Consider the following 17,194-nt stretch of genomic DNA (forward strand, 5'->3'; position numbering starts at 1 on the left):
ATGAGATATTAATTGTCACCAAAGGAAAGGAAACTGAAATTCAGTGTTAAAAATGCTGGTCCTTGATGTGTATTTTTTCAATCCTAAGTGTGTATCAGTTCTCTAGTTGGATGATATTGATGATATTTACTGCTTGTATTGCTCTTAAAGTCTTATAGCAGTAATCAAGCTTGAACTGTGAAACCTCTCACAGTGGGAGCTGTGCACTCAGTGGCTGTATGCTAGTGGCTCCAGGTGCCATCTTATGATCTTGGTTTGGAGCATTTTTTGTGGACCGAATTGCATCAGCCTCAAAGTTGTTTGTATTGCTGGTATGGTTTTTAACTTCCTGATCGCTTTGCATTTTCACCTAACTGATGTGAATGTGTGACAGCCCAACTGAAAGGCATCAGTAGATAGAAATGAAGGGAAACATTGATTAATTGTCAGGAAATAGGAGAAAAAATACTAATCCAAGGACTTTGTCATCTGTGTACTGATATGGTCTCCTGTAAAGCAAGGAGGCAATGTTTTTTTGAGTTTAGACACTCGTTTGACTATACATGAAGCAGCTGTTGACCCAGTATTTCCAAATAAAGATACTAATTATATAATGCTGTGCACATAACGTAAGGCGTATCATAGTCTGTACGCCCCCAGTGAAGGCAGGATAAGGCAAGGATGTACTTCATGACATGCAGTGAATTTGCAGTTGGGAAACTCATCTCAGTTGGGGAACTAAGAAAAATAAATAAATTTAAGCCAACAAACAAAACCAGCACCAAAACAGTCATTAGCCCAGGACCTATTGCCCTCAGGCACATGGGAGCAGGCAGCAGCTGTGGGACAGTTACTTGAGTATATCAAACAAACAACAAACTAAACAGATGTAACAGACACCAGATACCTCCTGAGTTTGTTTCCTGACAGCAGAAACAAAGTGAGCTTCTGCCTGCCCGCAAGATGGTGCATGGACATATCCAAAGAGGTGTATGTTCCAGACAGCTTGAAATCTGAGGATCTTGAACTCAGGTAGTGGGAGGCTGATAAAACAGCGCAGTGCAGGTCCCTCCCTGCAGCTGTCCTGTGTGAAAGAGAGCCACTCCATAAACCCAAAGGGCCCCAGAGCGTGCTTGCCCTCAGAACGGCACAGGTGAAGTTTGCTCTATTCAGTTCATTGTAGTTCTTTCCCTGCTTCTCTAGGATGCTCACAAGAAATGGTTTAAGCAAGTTGTCCATACTAAGGGAGTTTGTAACACTGTCTAGGGACAGGTGTCCTGTTCTGAGCCGCCCCAGCTGTGCCAGCAGGGCAGGATGCAGCATGCATGCAGTCAGAGCACGTGGAAGGCCCTAAGATGGTCCCTTTGATGTCCACTCCAGTTGCTATAGGAGGTTTGGATATATGGGGCTACGTACACCCTTTGTATTTGAAACATGTCATTTGAGGGTAAGGGTGAGCCTAGCAGTAGCGTGTTGCTCTGTTGCTCTGCTCTGAACCAGCTGAGGCCTCCAGCCGTTCCTTCCTGCAGGCCCAGCCCTGTCGCTGTTGTGTTTCCCACTTTCACTTCCTGATCTGTTAATCCTGGAGCAGCTAATAAAGCTGAAATGGGCCATATGGTGTATCCCCGAGTGCTGACGGCTTGCTTTTACCTCAGTCTGTGTCTCCTCAGCCGCTGCCAAAATCATTTTGCGAGTCTCATGACACTCGGCCAGAGGAAGCTGTGGGAGCACCCTGTGATTGTACTGGGACTGAATGGTGCAAAACGGGAGAGATCTGACCCATCCACCCACTGTGTGCCCTACAGACATTGGTCCTGTCTGTACTGATGTAACCATATGGTGTGGATCGCTGTGGAGCTGCTGCTTAGGTTACTGGGGGCACCTGGATTGTGTTAATAAATTGCAGGACTAGATGCTGACATGCTGAAGGCTTTAGTACCATAAAAACCTCAGTGGACTGTTTGTAATCAAGTTGGGCTTGATTTGTTGATTGTGTTTTTCTCCCTTTTTTCTCTAGAGAGCTGTGATGTTTGTCACTGAACAAGACGTTTTCTCCTTCTCTCCCGCAGGCTATGCCCTCATTCCTTCCACCAAATCTGACAACTTCTCAGACTCCAGCCACAGTGAGATCTCCTCCCGCTCCAGCATTGTCAGCAACTGCTCTGTGGACTCGATGTCGGCCGCACTGCAGGACGAGCGCAGCTTGTCGCAGTCAATGCTGGTGGTGGACTCAGCAGGGATGGAACGGAAGGAGCATTCCCAGGCGGAGTATGGGCAGCCCTGCCCCGGGTGAGACATGCTGGGCTGGGCTGCCAGGCAGTTCTGGTGGAAGAGAGGGGAATGAAGCTGTAGGGAGGGTGGTTACAAAATGTGCTTGACCGTGGCCAGCAGTGTGCCCTCATGGTCAAGAAGGTCAATGATGTCATGGCTAATGGGTTGACCATGAGTCAGCAGGGTTCCCTGGAGTGCATGGCACGGAGCATGGCCAGCAAGCAATGGAAAGTCTCCTCCCCTCTGCTCTGCACTCAGTGTGAGGCTCTCAGATGCAGGCAGATGGGGAACTGATGGAGAGAGCCCACAGGAGGGTGCAGATATGGGGGCCTGGAGCACCTCCTGATGGGGACAGGCTGAGAGCCCCGGGGATGTTTGTCTTGGGGAGAGAAAACCCACGAGGAAGAACTTCCATGCTGTGGAGGTGACAGAGCCCCGGCACAAGCTGCCCAGATAGGTGGCAGAATTTCCTTCTTTAGAGATATTCAAAACCCACATGGATGCTGTCCTGTGCAGCTGCTATAGGGAACCTGCTTTAGCAATGGGGTTGGACTGGAAGATATCCAGACGTCCCTTTCAACCCCTGTGGTTGTGTGACACTGTGATGGTGTTAAGCTCTTGCCAGAAGCTGAGGTATTGGCTGCTCTGTGTGGGAAGCTTATGTTTTCCCATGAAACTTTATCACATGGATAGACAACAGCTTGATCGCATCAGTGGGTTCAGCTGGATGTCTTCTGCAGGAGGCTGCAAATGTATTAAAAGCTGTTGTGGTATTTAACAAAGCACTCGACATGCAGTACTGGGAGAGCAGGACAGGATCTCAGCAATTACCTCGGTCAGCAGCACCAGTCACTTAACATACTCTAATAAGATCTACGAGGATTTTTTTGTTACTGTTCTCTTTGTTACTTAGGCAAAGTGGAAGCTTTCTGCCACTTGCACTAGAGGTAATGTTACCTGAGTGTGGTGAGAACATACCCTCTCTGAGATGCCCCTTTCAACTGTGACATTTTGGGTTTTACTACATGTTAAGCCATTACCACACAGTTTATGATGTGGGAATCTCCTCTGGATGGCTTGTTCTGTCCTCAGATGCCATGGAGTCAAGTCAATGAGAGATTCTTCTTACAATTCTAATCATTGTAGGTTGTCTCAAAAGCAATCTAATCTTTTTATGACTGGGCACTACAAAGGGCTGTGTGTTCCTATATGATATTCTGTGGTGTTCTCTCCTACGTGAAAAAAGATTATTAGCATTCACTTTGCAGCTTTTGAGAAACTGATTCGATTTATCCTGTTGTGCTGAGATGGGCATTAAAAGTTGAGCTTTGTAAACTGAAGTGATTCCCATTTCTGAAAGGCAAAGCATGTGCTGAGAGTGCCGTCAGAGCAGTCTGTGTGTGAGTGTAGCGTACCTTTGCAGGGGTTGGCACCTCTGGTTCTGGGTATTCAAAGCCACCTTCAGTGCTGAAGCACAGTGAGATGCTGCTTGCTAAACTCACTGCTCTGGTTGCACATCAGAGGCAGATTATCCAAAGGCTGTGGCTGCTTTTCCATGCCTTCATTTTAGTGGGTTTTGGAGGTAAGAAAACAGTTTTCAAGATGAAATTTGTAAAATAGAAAAGCAAGGGGAAAAGAAATCATTTGCACATATCAAAGACTTTCCTCGACCTCCACTCTGTCAATAAGCTGCAGAAGGATAGCATGGAGCTTTCATGTTGTGCTTCCTGTGTTGTTCACATAAGCAGAAAGAGTCTCCTGGTCCTAACTTCTTGTGTTCTAAATGCCTGCAGACTTGGCTGCTTCTGATTTTCTCTTAATTATGTAGTGATGTTGACCAGAGCTTCTCGCAGCCATTTGTTTAAACAAGAAATGTAGTTGTTTTAAAAGCTGACGGATGTCTGATTCCCGTTGTTTCCAACTGCAGCTGGTCGGTCACGAGGCCCGCTCTGATCAGAGGGATGGCCTTCACCTCATCCATGAGCAACGAGGAGATCTCCCATGAGCACATCACGGTGGAGGCAGCAGACAGCGGCCGGGGCAGCTGGACCTCGTGCTCAAGTAGCTCTCACGATAACTTCCAGAATATCCCAAACCAGAAGAGCTGGGATCTCCTCAATTCCTATCGCCACACCCAGCTGGACGGACCTATTGCTGAGGTTGATCCCACAAACTGTTATTCAGAGGAGGCCTATTTATATTCCGAAGCCTTTTCCAAAAACAACAGGCAGTCGAAAGCCAGCACAGAGCTCGATCAGTCTCGGCAGAGCTGGGCCTCCTCGAGCTCCCTGTCAGACACGTACGAGACAAACTATGGGACCATTAAGCGCAGGGGGCTGGAGAACTCGACGTCAGAGCAGACGGAGGTTTTGGACTCTAAACCTGGCACTGACACAGCTTACAAAACTGTTACTTCAAGTACAGAGAAAGGCCTGATAGGTAAGGCAAGCCAATGGCGCATGGGAGCTTCTACATCTGGTCTGCATTTTGATATAGAGTTGTTAAGAAATGACATCAGCAGATGCGGGGGCTGGATTGCATGTTAAATTCAGCTTTACATGTGGTTTTAATTAGAGCGCTGCTCAGACAGTGTGTTTTCAAGCCACCTTCCCTTGCAATACGAATATTGGAGTAACAGAGCAGCACACTTCCCAAACACTTCATGGGTCTGCGTAAGAACTGCCTTCATGAAAACGTCAGGCAGTTCCTCTCTGTCGTGTGGCCTTTTATCTTTTTGGAATTTGAAACCCTCACCACTACAAACTCTTATTCTGGCAAGGAGCAGCAAGCATTGGCTCCTCAAAGTGTCCTCATAGAGTACGCTTTCCATGATCCAGAGAGGGAGGAGTGTGACTCCTGGGCAATGCAAAGCAGCCCCACCTCTGCAGCTGGGCACCTTTTGGCCACAGGACTCCTGTCCCTGGGGGCTCAAGGGCAAAGCTTTGAGAGCTTTTTACACTGTCCTTTATTTGGATACTCAGCTGTAAGCACAGATGAAAAGAGAAAGCCTTAAGAGCTATTTTCTCAAAGATGCATAGTTTCAGCAAGTGAGATGTTCTTCCACTGTCCTAGTGAGTGCAGTGGCAAAACTGCCCAAAAAAAAAGGATCTGGGTTATGAACAAGATAAAACGTGGGGTGCAAAGCTTCTAAACTCTAAGCTGTGAGTGCAGCTGAAATGCACTTTAATTACTACCTAGATTGCTAGAGGGCTTATGTTATCAAAGGTAATTGCCTGAATAAACATTGCACGCAGTGTGGAGGTCTTGGACTGCAAGTTACAGAGGCAGCGTGGGGTCCCTTGCAGCAGACTTGCTCACAGCTCACTCCTATGCATGCACTCTGCCTCTGTCAGTTCTCAGAACTGCTGGTGAGCTGTTGCAGGGTATGGCATGTTAGCTGCTGTTCAGGACATGCTACGTTTGCTCACAGCTTCTCCCTTTGTTTTTAATTCCATTTGCACACTGCACTGTGTAGCTTGCCTCCTGTCTGCAGTCACAGCACGCTGGTAAGCAGCTCTGCCATGGCTCTCATGGCTCTGCCATGTACTTTAGCAGAGCATGCACTCACCTACTTAAAGAGCTGACATAGGTGGATAGGATTAATGGTTTGCAAATGCTAATCTTTAGCTATGTATCATCATACAATATGCCAAAGATATTTTTGCTTTATTACACCATTTGCTTATTCCCTTCGAACAGCTTGTTACCAGAGTCTGTAAGACTGCATGAATTCAGGATATTGTAAACAAAACAAGAATTTTCAGTTCATTTGCTTAATGAGGACTGGTCTTGAATAGTCCCAAAAGAATTGGCATGAGTTTTCTTGCCTGAAACCTTTAAAACAGGGCTGGAAAGCTACTCCCCACACACTGATGGCAGAGTGTGCTCTTGGCAGAAGCAGTGGGAGTGATGCCTTCACAGCTCCGTGGCCAGCTCTGCATTCTGCACTGAACATTTCTTGCTGCAACCTTTGCTTTACAGGCAAGAAAGTGTGAAATGGTGATGGACCGTCACTGTGTGTCCAAATGGAAAAGCTTTCTCATAGCTTTTACCCACAGTACACATCACCATTTATTTCTGCCTCTTAGTGAGGTTTCCCTTAACCACTGTGTGGGATTTCACCCTGTTTTCTTTATAATGTCCATGTAGGTAATAGGCTGCTTTGCAGGGGGTCTGTGGTGCACTTTTTGTACCTTCAGTAGGTTTTAGCTAAAAGATGAGGACCATGACATTATTGTTCTAATTAAGCTCAGATCTTCATTATTAAATAGCTTTCCTTAGTCCTTCCTAATGCTGTAACAGATTTCCCAAGCTGTGTTCCAAGCTTCGGTTGATCATTCCCAGGTTTCATCTGATATTAGCACACATGGAGAAGGAAGGGGGTTTGTATTTCTGGGAGTATATATGGGCATTAAGAGAGTGGTAGAGTACATCTGTTGTTTGAGAGAGAAAGGCTGAGAGATGTGATTTGTAGATGGAGGGAATATCTTGGTAGGAACAGCAGAGGGTAAAGGAGTTGCAAGAAGCCCAGCCCTGCAGGACAGCTCATGGGAGGGTTTGTAACCCTCAGGGACTGTGAATGAGGAAGTGATAAAAAATGATGGATGTTAAGTGCTATTTATTCGTATAGCATTTGTAAAATAGCACGATAGAGAGCTGAGCCAAAGTACCCATTATTCCAACCTTCATTAGCAGGGCGGACTCGGTATTAGCTCCAGGTAAGCTTGAGCTTTCTCCTTTAAAGGATAATATACCCACCATTGTCAGCCACCACCTCAGACCCAACAAAGTGAAATGCCTTCATGAAAAGGGATTCCCTCAGTCAGAGTCGCTGCCTTTACCCACCAACTTTGTTAAAACTCCTACCACATGAATCCAGTGTTATTTTACTAGGATCCAGGCATGTACTGAGGCCATCCCCTATAAACCAACTGCTGCTAATGCCCAGAATCACACAAGTCCCCAACACAATAAGAAACACAGCTTTGTTTTTCTTCTTTCACCTTATTGTAAGATAAGAAGATATTACAGCTGTTGAAGTAATTGAAACTGTAATGAGCGTGCACTGCTTTAAATGTACACACAAGAAGAATGCAGATTTACTCTGCTAACAGATTTTTGAATTATCCTAGCTTTGAAACGATCCTGTTGCAACTTGTGTATGGAAAAAGCCCAATTTAACATGCATATGAGCCCTTGAGGTGCTGGGAGTGGGTGGGAGGGGAGGTCGTATATTGAAAGCGTGAGTTTGGGGTGAGGGGCTGTGAGGTGTGAAGGAGCAATGGGTGGGGAAGGAAGGCAAATGGCCGCTGCAATTAAATGTTATAGTCAGCAGTCTCTTGGTGAGTGCAGAAGGTGTAATGGAGCCTTTCCAAAGGTGATTTCTGGTAATTCATCACCTGTGAACAGAGAATTTAAGATATAGGATAAAAAAGACAATTAAAAGCATGTATATTCTAAGCCACTGTTAACTACTGCAAAGTGCGAAGCAGTGAGTGCAGGCTGTGTGTACTTTGCCTCATTGGAGCAGCTTCATGTGATAGTTTTTAAAGTTTTCACAGCTGATGAAATAGTTAAATATCTTACATCAGTTAATGAGGTGGTATTTAATTACAGTGAATTTCTGGTAAGCCCCTGAGTGCCTTTTGGCTGATGGAGGTGATGCCATTGGAGTCAGTGAGCAGTCCACAGGTGCCAGTGCTGTGCCATAGAACTCAGGGCTGCTGCCTGAAGTGCTGCACTTTCAGCTTCCTGGGCTGTATGAAGACTCACAGACCTGTCTGCAGCAGTGCCCTGCTGCCCTCCGCTGGCACCAGCAGCTTCCCATGTCCTGCAGTGGCGCACGCCAAGCTCTGCCATTGCAGGATGCCTGTAGGGGATGCTGTGCTTCCAGCTGGGCACGCTGCCCAGTGAGTTCCTGCTTCTGTTGCTGCTCTGACTTCTTGAAATAAGTACAAAGCATAAACAAAAGCATAAATACCTGCTGCTGTCGTTGTAACCAGTGTTTCTGCATTTGCATTTTGTTATCAGTTTCTGTTTTGCCATTGTAACATTTCATGATTTTTTAACGTTTTGTTTCCTTTGTTTTTCTTCCTTAACATTTCCATTGCTTATTTCTCGTGCCAGTGTACTGTGTCACCTCACCTAAGAAGGACGATAGGTATAGGGAGCCTCCGCCCACCCCTCCGGGATATATGGGGATTTCTTTAGCGGACATAAAGGAAGGATCGCCCCACCACCCACACCTAAAACCTCCCGACTATAGTGTGGCAGTGCAGAGGTCAAAGATGCTGCACAGTGACCTCTCTAGACTCTCGTCAGCCCCTCTCGGGAGCGACCCGGTGGCCTGTCTTGCATCGAAGATGCCTCAGTGGCATAGTCGGCAGCCGTCTGGCCCCCAGCTAGCAGATATGCCTGGCGCAGATAGTGAAGAGGATGGTATGTGGAACACCTGGCTCGGGAGACGTTAATTAACACCGTGTTAATGGGTCTGTGCAGTGCTTCCTTCACATTGATGGTCTGGGCTTTCTCTTCGTCCTGCTTTGAGACTGAAACTTTGCTCATCTCTAAGTGCACAAATGTGTTGGTGTGTGCCTATATACACCCACCTTTGTATATATGCACAGCTGCAAAAAGAATGCCTTCCTTTCAGACAAAGCATGTTGACACCAAATAGAATTGAATTGTTATGGATGAGCCCTCCCACATCCAAACGAGATGCTCACAAGCATGGAGATGCTGGTTTTTCTTTAAAATGGGCACCCACTCAGCAGTGATGATTTAAGGGACACTGTCAGGCTTTAAATTACATGTGGACCAGCTCCAGTCTGCCTGGGTTAATTATTTGGCGTCCCAGTGTTCTGGGGATGGTGACCTAAATTGGTTCTTTTGAATTCCTCTGTGGTCAGGCTTTGTGTAACTCATCCCTCGTGTCCCATTTGTACACTTAACGTGCTGTCCCTCTAGGGATTCCTGGAGTATGAGCTTAAAGGCACTGAAGGAAACAGCAGTAATGTTTTGTTCTTCTGAAAAGTGCATTTAATAGAACCTGAGCTGATCCCACCGGCCCTGGCAGTGTCCCTTGCTTTGAAATTCCCCTCGGTTTTGTTTGAAGCAACAGCCAAGGCTGTGGAGCACAGCGTGTATCCTGTGATCAGAATACAAGAATGCTCTTACATGGTGTCAACACCCAGCTAGGGCAATTACTGCTCCATTGTTTATCTGCTGATTTGCTTTTAATTGTTATGTGCTGATGTGATCTCTCTGTACCCTTCCTGGTGAACTGACTATTTATTAGGGTGTTGTGGTTGCTTCTTTCAATCTGCCTGGCTTAAAACAAACATGGATTGGGATGAAAACGATTTTTGATGCAAAGTAGTCTTGTCTTGGCCTGTTCTGATATGTAAATACCACTTGATGCATATGTTAGTACTGCAGTCCAAATTTAGGGCAAAACACTTAAAATTGCCCAGCATCCACTCGGTAGTGATATCAAATCTGTAAGAATAAGGAAGTAATTGCTTCAAATATCGTAATTCAAACATTTCTGAACTGAATGTAACCATGCACTTGTAGATACAGCTCTTGCTGTGCTGCAACTGCCTGGTTAATCTTATTTGGGACGTCTTAACAACGATCACTGCATGCTGGGAGGTGATTTACTGCTTTGCCCTGAGTCTGTATGTAGGCTGGGGGATATTGGGAGCTGCATGCCAACCCTTGAAGGCAGTGGGATTCCCCACTTCGCAGTGCATACGCTGCGTGCCTCTCTCACTTATGAGGCTTTGTTACGTGGGGAGCTGTGATGTGCTGCAGTCTGTTGTTGAGACTGCGAAAGCATCGCGGTGCAGCGGTGAAGTCTGAACAGAACCGCAGTAATCAGATGGTTGGGTTCTGTTCTGTGCTGTCTGCATCCGAGGCAGCGGGCTCATGCAATAAGGTGCTGTTTTCTCTTGTTTTGCAGAAGATGAACAAGTGTCAGCAGTCTAACCGTCGGGCTATCCACGTAAACCACTTCAAAACACGAGGGATGCGGGAAGGAGGACCACAGGATCCCGTTAGCGACACTGCTAACAACTTGCTGCTACTCACCTCACTCATTGCGTTCGCCTCTGTCACGGATGGGATGAACTGATGGGGTCATCTGATGGGGTCATCGCCGTCCCCTCCTTCTGCTCTGCCGCATCCCCAGGGCTGTGTGTGCCCAGCAGGCAGGGCGCCGGGAGGGCTGTGGGGCAGGAAGCGTTCTGTAGGATACCATCCAACCCTCAGTAGTTCCTTCCTCGTTGTTTTCTACATCTAAGAGTGTTATTTTATGAACTGGGAAGAAAAAAGAAAAGTCAGCAAACCCCGAAGGACGTTGCTGCAATATCTGAAAATAATTTATTAATTTAAATTTCTTTCTTTGTTTTTTTGTTTTGTTTTGTTTTTTCTTTGGGGGGGGGGGGGGGGTTGGATTGGGAATTTCCTTTGTATCGGGGGCGCTCCGGTTGGCTGATGCTGAACGTTAAACCACGTGTGATGGCACACGAGCACCGTGTAAACCCTCCTGCCCTCCAAAAACTCCAGGTGCGCTCCTGCAATGCGCCGCGTGCCGGCCTGGGGAGCACTGCCATCTGCTGGCCCTGCCTGCCGGCACAGCCCTCTGCACGCTGCTGGCTGTTCTTTAGCTGCCAGCCAATGAATGGAACGGCCGGTGTTCTCCCCTGCTGAGCAGCCCTTTGAAAAGTGGCAGCTGCCGCTCACAGCTGCTGGGTGAGTCCGATGCTTTCCCGGAGGAGCTTTGGCCGGGCTCCACGTGCAGAGGTGCTGCTGGCAGCCCAAACCCACCCGTGTGCTGTGTGGGGTTTTCAGGTCGGCCCACACGTTCCGGCCCTCTGCCAGAGCTGTGCAGGATTTAGGGGCAAAGGTTAGGTAAGAAAAAGGTAAAGAAACAAAACTGCCTTCCTTTCACATTAAAATGACTGAAACCGAATGTTAGGTGACTGCATGGGAACTGTTAGGTCACAGCCTGAGCTGGTCATTAAACACCTGGTGAAGGGGTGTAGCCAGCCCTGTGAGCACAGGTGGCAGCAATCCCAGTGTCCTCCCAGGGTGCAGCCCTCCCTGCCCTCATATGAGCACTGGTAGCTGCAGGGGAAGGATCTGTGCTTGGAAATGTCCTCGTTTAGAGCGTTGGGTGAGCCCTGGTTCTCAGGATGGGGTAAGAGATTCCTTCTTTATTACCTGATTGTGACCGCTGCCTTTCTTAGGTGATCTAAAACTGGTTTAAAGCAGCTGCATCTGCTGCCTCCTGTCCTTACAGATGGTGTGTGGGATTAGAGAACCAGACCTGTTGCGTTCTAAACCTAAAGTAGGAGCCCTGGAGCTGCTGGTGCCCCTGGAGGCTCTGATTTGCACACAGCTCATTAACACGAGCTTCTGTTTGGTGGTGGTTGAGTAGGTAACAAATAGCTTTGGTTTTGTGTAGCCAGCCGGAGCACACAGGGTTAAAACTGGAAATACCTGCCTTTTCCTTTCCTTCTAGCACACAATGCCCCATTCTAGTGTTAAATTGGACATGAATGTGTGAATAATGCGTATTTAAACATTTAATTGTAAATCTTTGTTGTGATGTTTACAGCCTAAGCTAGAGAGAAGATGTTTGTCATTTTTACAGTGCCTCAGAAATGATTTCTATATCCATAGTCGTGAAGAGCTTTAAGATTATTGTTTTTTTTTCCCCTGTATGTGTGCAGGGGGTGCGAATTGAGTGCGGTGTCACAACCAAAAACACCCCAAAGCCTCTGATCCGCTGTCCCTGTAGTGATGCCGGTGCTGTGGGCAGGGATGGGGCTGCCCTGCATCACCTCATGGCACGAGCATCTGAGGAGCGAGTAGCTGGGAAATGGTCTTAAAAATCATGTGAGGTGTAGCTCAACACGAAAGCGCTTTGCTTTTTCGAGGCCTTAATGAGTATCATGAACCTGCACAGGCCTTAATGGATGAAGGTTAACGTAAGCATCAGAACGCTGCGGGGTGGGGTGGTTCCTTTCAGCACAGTGATGTTGGTAATGGAGCTGTTGAACTGATGTGGGGATGGGATCTGAGCCCCAGCCGTCCCACTGTGCTGCTGTTTGCCTTCCATGTGCAGCTACCCATGCTGGCTATCGCTGCAGCCATTGAACAAAGGTTGGGGGATAAGGGCTGCTGTGACTCCTGTGTCCCTGTGCTGCTCTGGGTGCCCACAGGCTGCAGGTGACAGGCCGCTCATCAGTCTGTTCCACAGCGCTTTTCAGGGCACTGAAAAGCTCATTGAGTGAGTGAAAGTCTGCTCCTCGTGTTCCCTGGTATCCAATACAGCCAGTGTAAATAAATCACACACCAACTATCGACACGTGAGCTGCCCCTCCTGCTCCTCCTGACCGCACGGTGTGGTTTGCCCTCTGCTCATCCTTGCTGTGATTCCTTTTGTTTGTTTGTTTTAAAACGATCCGATCACATTGATCGGGGCCGATAGCCAGGTCTGCTGTGTCCGGTGTGGGTTTGAAGAGACATTATCCCTTTTTTTTCCCCACAAAGTAAGATGCAAATAGGACCCCAGCCAGGTCCTACTGCTGCACCACAGCCCTCCAGCAGTGTCCTTTACCCCCGGCTCTTCCTAAAGAGCAGTGCAGTGCTGAAGACCTCAGTGGGACTCTGCAACAGAAAGGGGACAGTAAGTGAGCCCTGAGCTGTGGTCCCATCTCCCCTGGTGCAAAGCACGGCACAGAGCTGTGCGCAGGCTGTCCCTATGGCCGAGCCTGCCCTGTGTGGGGAAGGGGTGCTGGCGTGGGAGTTCTCATAAAGCATTTGGATTAGGGTTGATTTAAGGATAAGCTTCCCACTGCCTGTGCAAGAACAGAGGGAAAAAAGGATACTCTCTCTTTAGAAAAGCCTGACACATTGTATTTTAGAACGCTTGTATAGAAGGTAATCTACCTTGAATTCCCAATCCAGCTTTTGCTTACGTTGTGCTTTTTATTGTTTCATCTTTATTTTTGATATACCTGGAATGCAGTTTAGCTTGGTATTAATTCTAACTATGTGAGCATATTGGCAAAACTGCACAGATGTAATGATATTCCAATAGCAATTGTACTGCACAAGTCAGTGATTGTAAAGTATTCTGTAACAAGCAATGTTTGTCTCCTATTTTTTGATACCTCTTACACTTATGTCTTTTAGAAAGACAGTGCCTCTGTATGCTTTTTGTATTTTTACTGAGTGATTGTAAATATTTGTTATATTTTTGGTTAAGAGAATGTTTAAAAGTACTGTTTATTATCCAATCTATTAATATGTTGGAATCAATAAACAATCTACATGCAGAAGCTGCTTTGGCTTTGCCCATTGGGGTGCTCCGGGGGGCACTGTGGGCTCTGCTCCCATTCCCATTTCTCCCTTCGCCCTGGGACTAAGCAGTTGCCGTCTCATGAAGGTCATATCTGAGCGCAGGGTGCTGCAGCTGTCTGTGCACCTCTCAGCATTGAATTCCTGTGCTCTGGGGCTGGGGAAGTACAGCTCATCCACCCTCTCTTCAGGAGAAGCTCTTAGAATGCTTAGAAGCCATGATGTTTTTGACAGCTCTTACAGTTAGTCACATAATTGGGGTGTTTTGTGCTGTCCTAAAGGCCCTAGAGGTGCACAGTGATGGGAGCTGCTCCCACTTCTCCCATTCCTGACTCAGGGAGGTGTGGGGTCCACGGGAGCTGATGGTAGAGGGTCTCATACACCTCTGCTCACCCCTCAGTGCCCACCAGGGAGGAACAGTGGGTTGAGGGGGGGGGGAAGTGATGGTTGTTGAGCTCCAGTTACAGCTGTGCCTGCATTTAGTGCTTAGGAGCAGCTGTAAAAATGAAGGTTGTAATTGTATCTGCAATTCCAAACCTCACAGCGTTAACTTCATACCCTCAAACATCTGTTTTAGGATCATAGCTGGGAGTGGCAGGTAACTGCCTTGTTTTTCAGACTTGGCATTTAGGCACCAGTGAGTACTGTAAGTTCACACTCATTTCTGAGCAAGCATGACTTGTTGCACAAGGCCATGGGGCAGTGCCCCTGGTGGTGGTGGGAGCAGCATGAATTTTGTTCTGGGACAGTGCTGATAAGCAGCAAAAACCATCGTGCTCCAAGGAAGGCCCTGTGCAAAGTGGTGGTGTCATCCCATCTCTGTGGGGAAAGCGATGGGATGGGAACTGTGCTCTGGGAGACTGCTGGCTGTGAGCATTGTGCCTGTGAGCGTCGTGCCTGGGGCCTGTAGTGGGGAGGGCAGAGCACTGATAGCAGAGTGCATAGGGTGTAACCCTCCCATAGATTATAATGGGTTAGAGGGCTGAGGACATGGCTGGCAATACATGAGTTGCATGGCTTGGTCTGCCAGTGTAACCACGGGGTGAATTAGGTTGTGAGTGTCCCTTTTTGTGTGCAGCCTCTGCAGCACCTGTTGAGGGAGGGCTGGGAAGCCAGTACCCCCCTCACTGTTTTCTCTCCTTTGAATTGCTGTGCTGATGTACAGCTGATGGAGAGGAGGATGTTGAGCCAAGATTTCAGAGCAATGCTGTGTCCCAGTGTGGGGTGCTGAGCACATCAAGTCCCTTCCCCTGCACCACACGGTGTCTCTGCCATCCACCTCTACCACCTGCAGAGGTGATCGCATCGGGTAGAAGTCACCCTTAGTTTTACAGCGGTGGCAATTGAATGCAGTTGGAGATGTGACTTCTAAACAAGAATCGGTGTCATTAGGGCCTTCATAGGACAAACAGCTCAGAAGGGGCTCTGTGTCCCCATATACCTGTGCAAACATTCCTTGCTTTTAAAGCTTGAATAACATCACAGCTGGTTGCTAAGCCAGCCATAATGCCACCAAGGTCAGAGGAAAGTCCCCATATGAATTTCTCTGTGTAAAAGGGAAAAACGGAAACATTTCACAAAGCCACCAAACTAACCTCAGTACCCAAAGTGCATCATAAAACCAGTGTAAGAAGGGGAGGTTCGGACAGTTGTCAACTGAAGGTCTGGGGGGGTATTTTCCTATGGGGTATGAACTGCTTGATACAGCCCTACGGAGCTCAGCAGTTATCAGTGACAGCAGGAGATGTGCTGAGTTCTGTCCTCCAGTGGCTCTGTCCTTAGGCTGTATCTTTATGCGTGCCCATGTTATGAGACTTGTTTGTTGGGGCTCTGGTGGCTTTTCAGTCATTGCCTTTGGATGGGGATCTCCATTGGTGCTGGATGGCTGCAGCTCAGCACGGCTTTGTCCCACCTGTGCAGAGGGAAATGTCTGCAGCTCTGTGGGGTTTTGCCATTGTAATGTGCACCTGTGCAATGTCAAGTCCATATTGCCCACGGCAGCATTGAATAGACTTCTGATGCCAATTTGAAGTCAATAACTCAGGATCTTAATTGCAGGATGTTTCCAGACTCTGGCTCACCTGCTGTTATTTCTGTATCAAATAATTCCTGATTTTTGGCACAATATGTTTTTTTCTCTGTGGTCCCGGGGAGAAAAAACAGCATCATGAAACACACTGCTATGGAACAGTGCTTGTTGGTCTTCGGAGAAAGAGCTCCAAAGTGCATCCTTCTCTCAGAGGGATAAGCATCGCAGTTACTTGAACAACTGGGCAGTTGTATGGAATGACCTGTTGTCTGTTTTTGTCTCTTAATGTACTCAGTGGCCATAGAAAGGAAGCATTTCTTAAAAAACTAAGGGGTAGTGTATTTAAAATCCCTTTGCTCTTCATAGAGTCTTCCTTGCTGTGGCAGCTGTAGGGCTGGAGGCCCTCCCTGCTCTTTGGGTACACAGCCAGGACCTCAGCTGGGGGCAGCCCCAGGGAATGAGTCTGACACTGTTGGTGCGATGCTCTCCGTGCACACCCACACAGAAGACATAAAGCAGCATTTGCAGAAGGTCAGCGTGTGGCTGCAGCTGCACCTGTCGCAGAGAGCAAAGAGCAGAGCCCTGACCTCCAGTGCAGACGTTCATTCCTTGGCAGTGTGCTGAACGTGTGAATTGCCGTAGCTTTAGGGGAAAGCAAGAACTCCTGAGAGGCTGAATGCAGAGCTGTGGCCCTGCTCAGCCCGAGAGATGGCACTGTGCTTCCATTTCACAGCACAACAAACCGGACTCGGTGACTATCGAGCATCTCTCCAAAATGCTGCTTTTCCAAGGCTTTGCGTACAGTAAGTCCATTATTGTGAAGGCCAAATTGCTGCCAAAAAAAAAAAGCCTTCAGCTAAAAAGTATTTCTCTATAAGCTAATAACACATCATTCCAGTGGAAAATAGCACGCAGGGAAGGAGTTTTTCTCAATTATTGGTGGCCAGTGTTTGTTGTATTGTTGTGTTGAGTCCAAGGAGCCTTGATGGAGGGAGGCAGATCTTTGGGTGAATGGCACTTCCATGAGTGTCCTATCAGTGCTACAAAGACGGGCCTGGGGTAACGAGCAGCACTGCTAATGGGGAGGAAGGGAAAATGAAGGCTATGTGAGCAAGGACAGGAGTAGGGGGTAAACTGTGGGGTATGCCCTGGGGGAGCATCCCTGTGAGCCCTTAATGCAAAGAGGGCAGAGGTTGGCTGGTTATTCACCTCCTAGCCTGGGGGTAACCGAGGGTGAGGGCAGGATTAAACATCGATCGCAGCACGTTACAGCTGTCTGCAGCGGGCAGCTTGGGGGAGCTCGGCTGTGTAACACCACTGCCAAGAGTCTGTGCAATGGGATGGACCAGAAAGGAGGTGCCCCCTGAAGGCCATTTGAAGCACGGGGTGTAAAATACTTGTTCTCACGTGTTGGTGTGGGACTTGGGAGCAGTTGTGAGGGTTTTCTTGTAGAAGACGCTGAGACACGCTGTGGGTTTCTTCCATGTATCCGGGCTGTGACACTGCTCTGCCCTGGCAGCTCTCTGGATGGATGGGAACAGAGAA

General features: G+C 47.8%; 1 protein-coding gene across 5 annotated transcripts in view; it reads left to right on the forward strand.

The window, feature by feature from the left end:
- The window catches only part of RAPGEF6 (Rap guanine nucleotide exchange factor 6), a 106,076-nt gene extending 92,481 nt beyond the window's left edge, over nt 1-13,595 (forward strand). For 4 of the 5 annotated variants that reach the window (XM_072348275.1, XM_072348276.1, XM_072348277.1 and 1 more), the window contains 4 exons: nt 2,049-2,268; nt 4,178-4,689; nt 8,377-8,688; nt 10,214-13,595. In XM_072348275.1, coding sequence (XP_072204376.1) covers nt 2,049-2,268; nt 4,178-4,689; nt 8,377-8,688; nt 10,214-10,239 — 1,070 coding nt within the window. In that variant the 3' untranslated portion in view covers nt 10,240-13,595. The remainder of the gene's footprint in view (nt 1-2,048; nt 2,269-4,177; nt 4,690-8,376; nt 8,689-10,213) is intronic. The other variant, XM_072348278.1, reaches the window with a different exon arrangement.
- The last annotated feature ends 3,599 nt before the right edge of the window (nt 13,596-17,194 follow it).

The sequence above is a fragment of the Excalfactoria chinensis genome, chromosome 13 (assembly GCF_039878825.1).
Source record: "Excalfactoria chinensis isolate bCotChi1 chromosome 13, bCotChi1.hap2, whole genome shotgun sequence".
NCBI lineage: Eukaryota > Metazoa > Chordata > Aves > Galliformes > Phasianidae > Excalfactoria > Excalfactoria chinensis.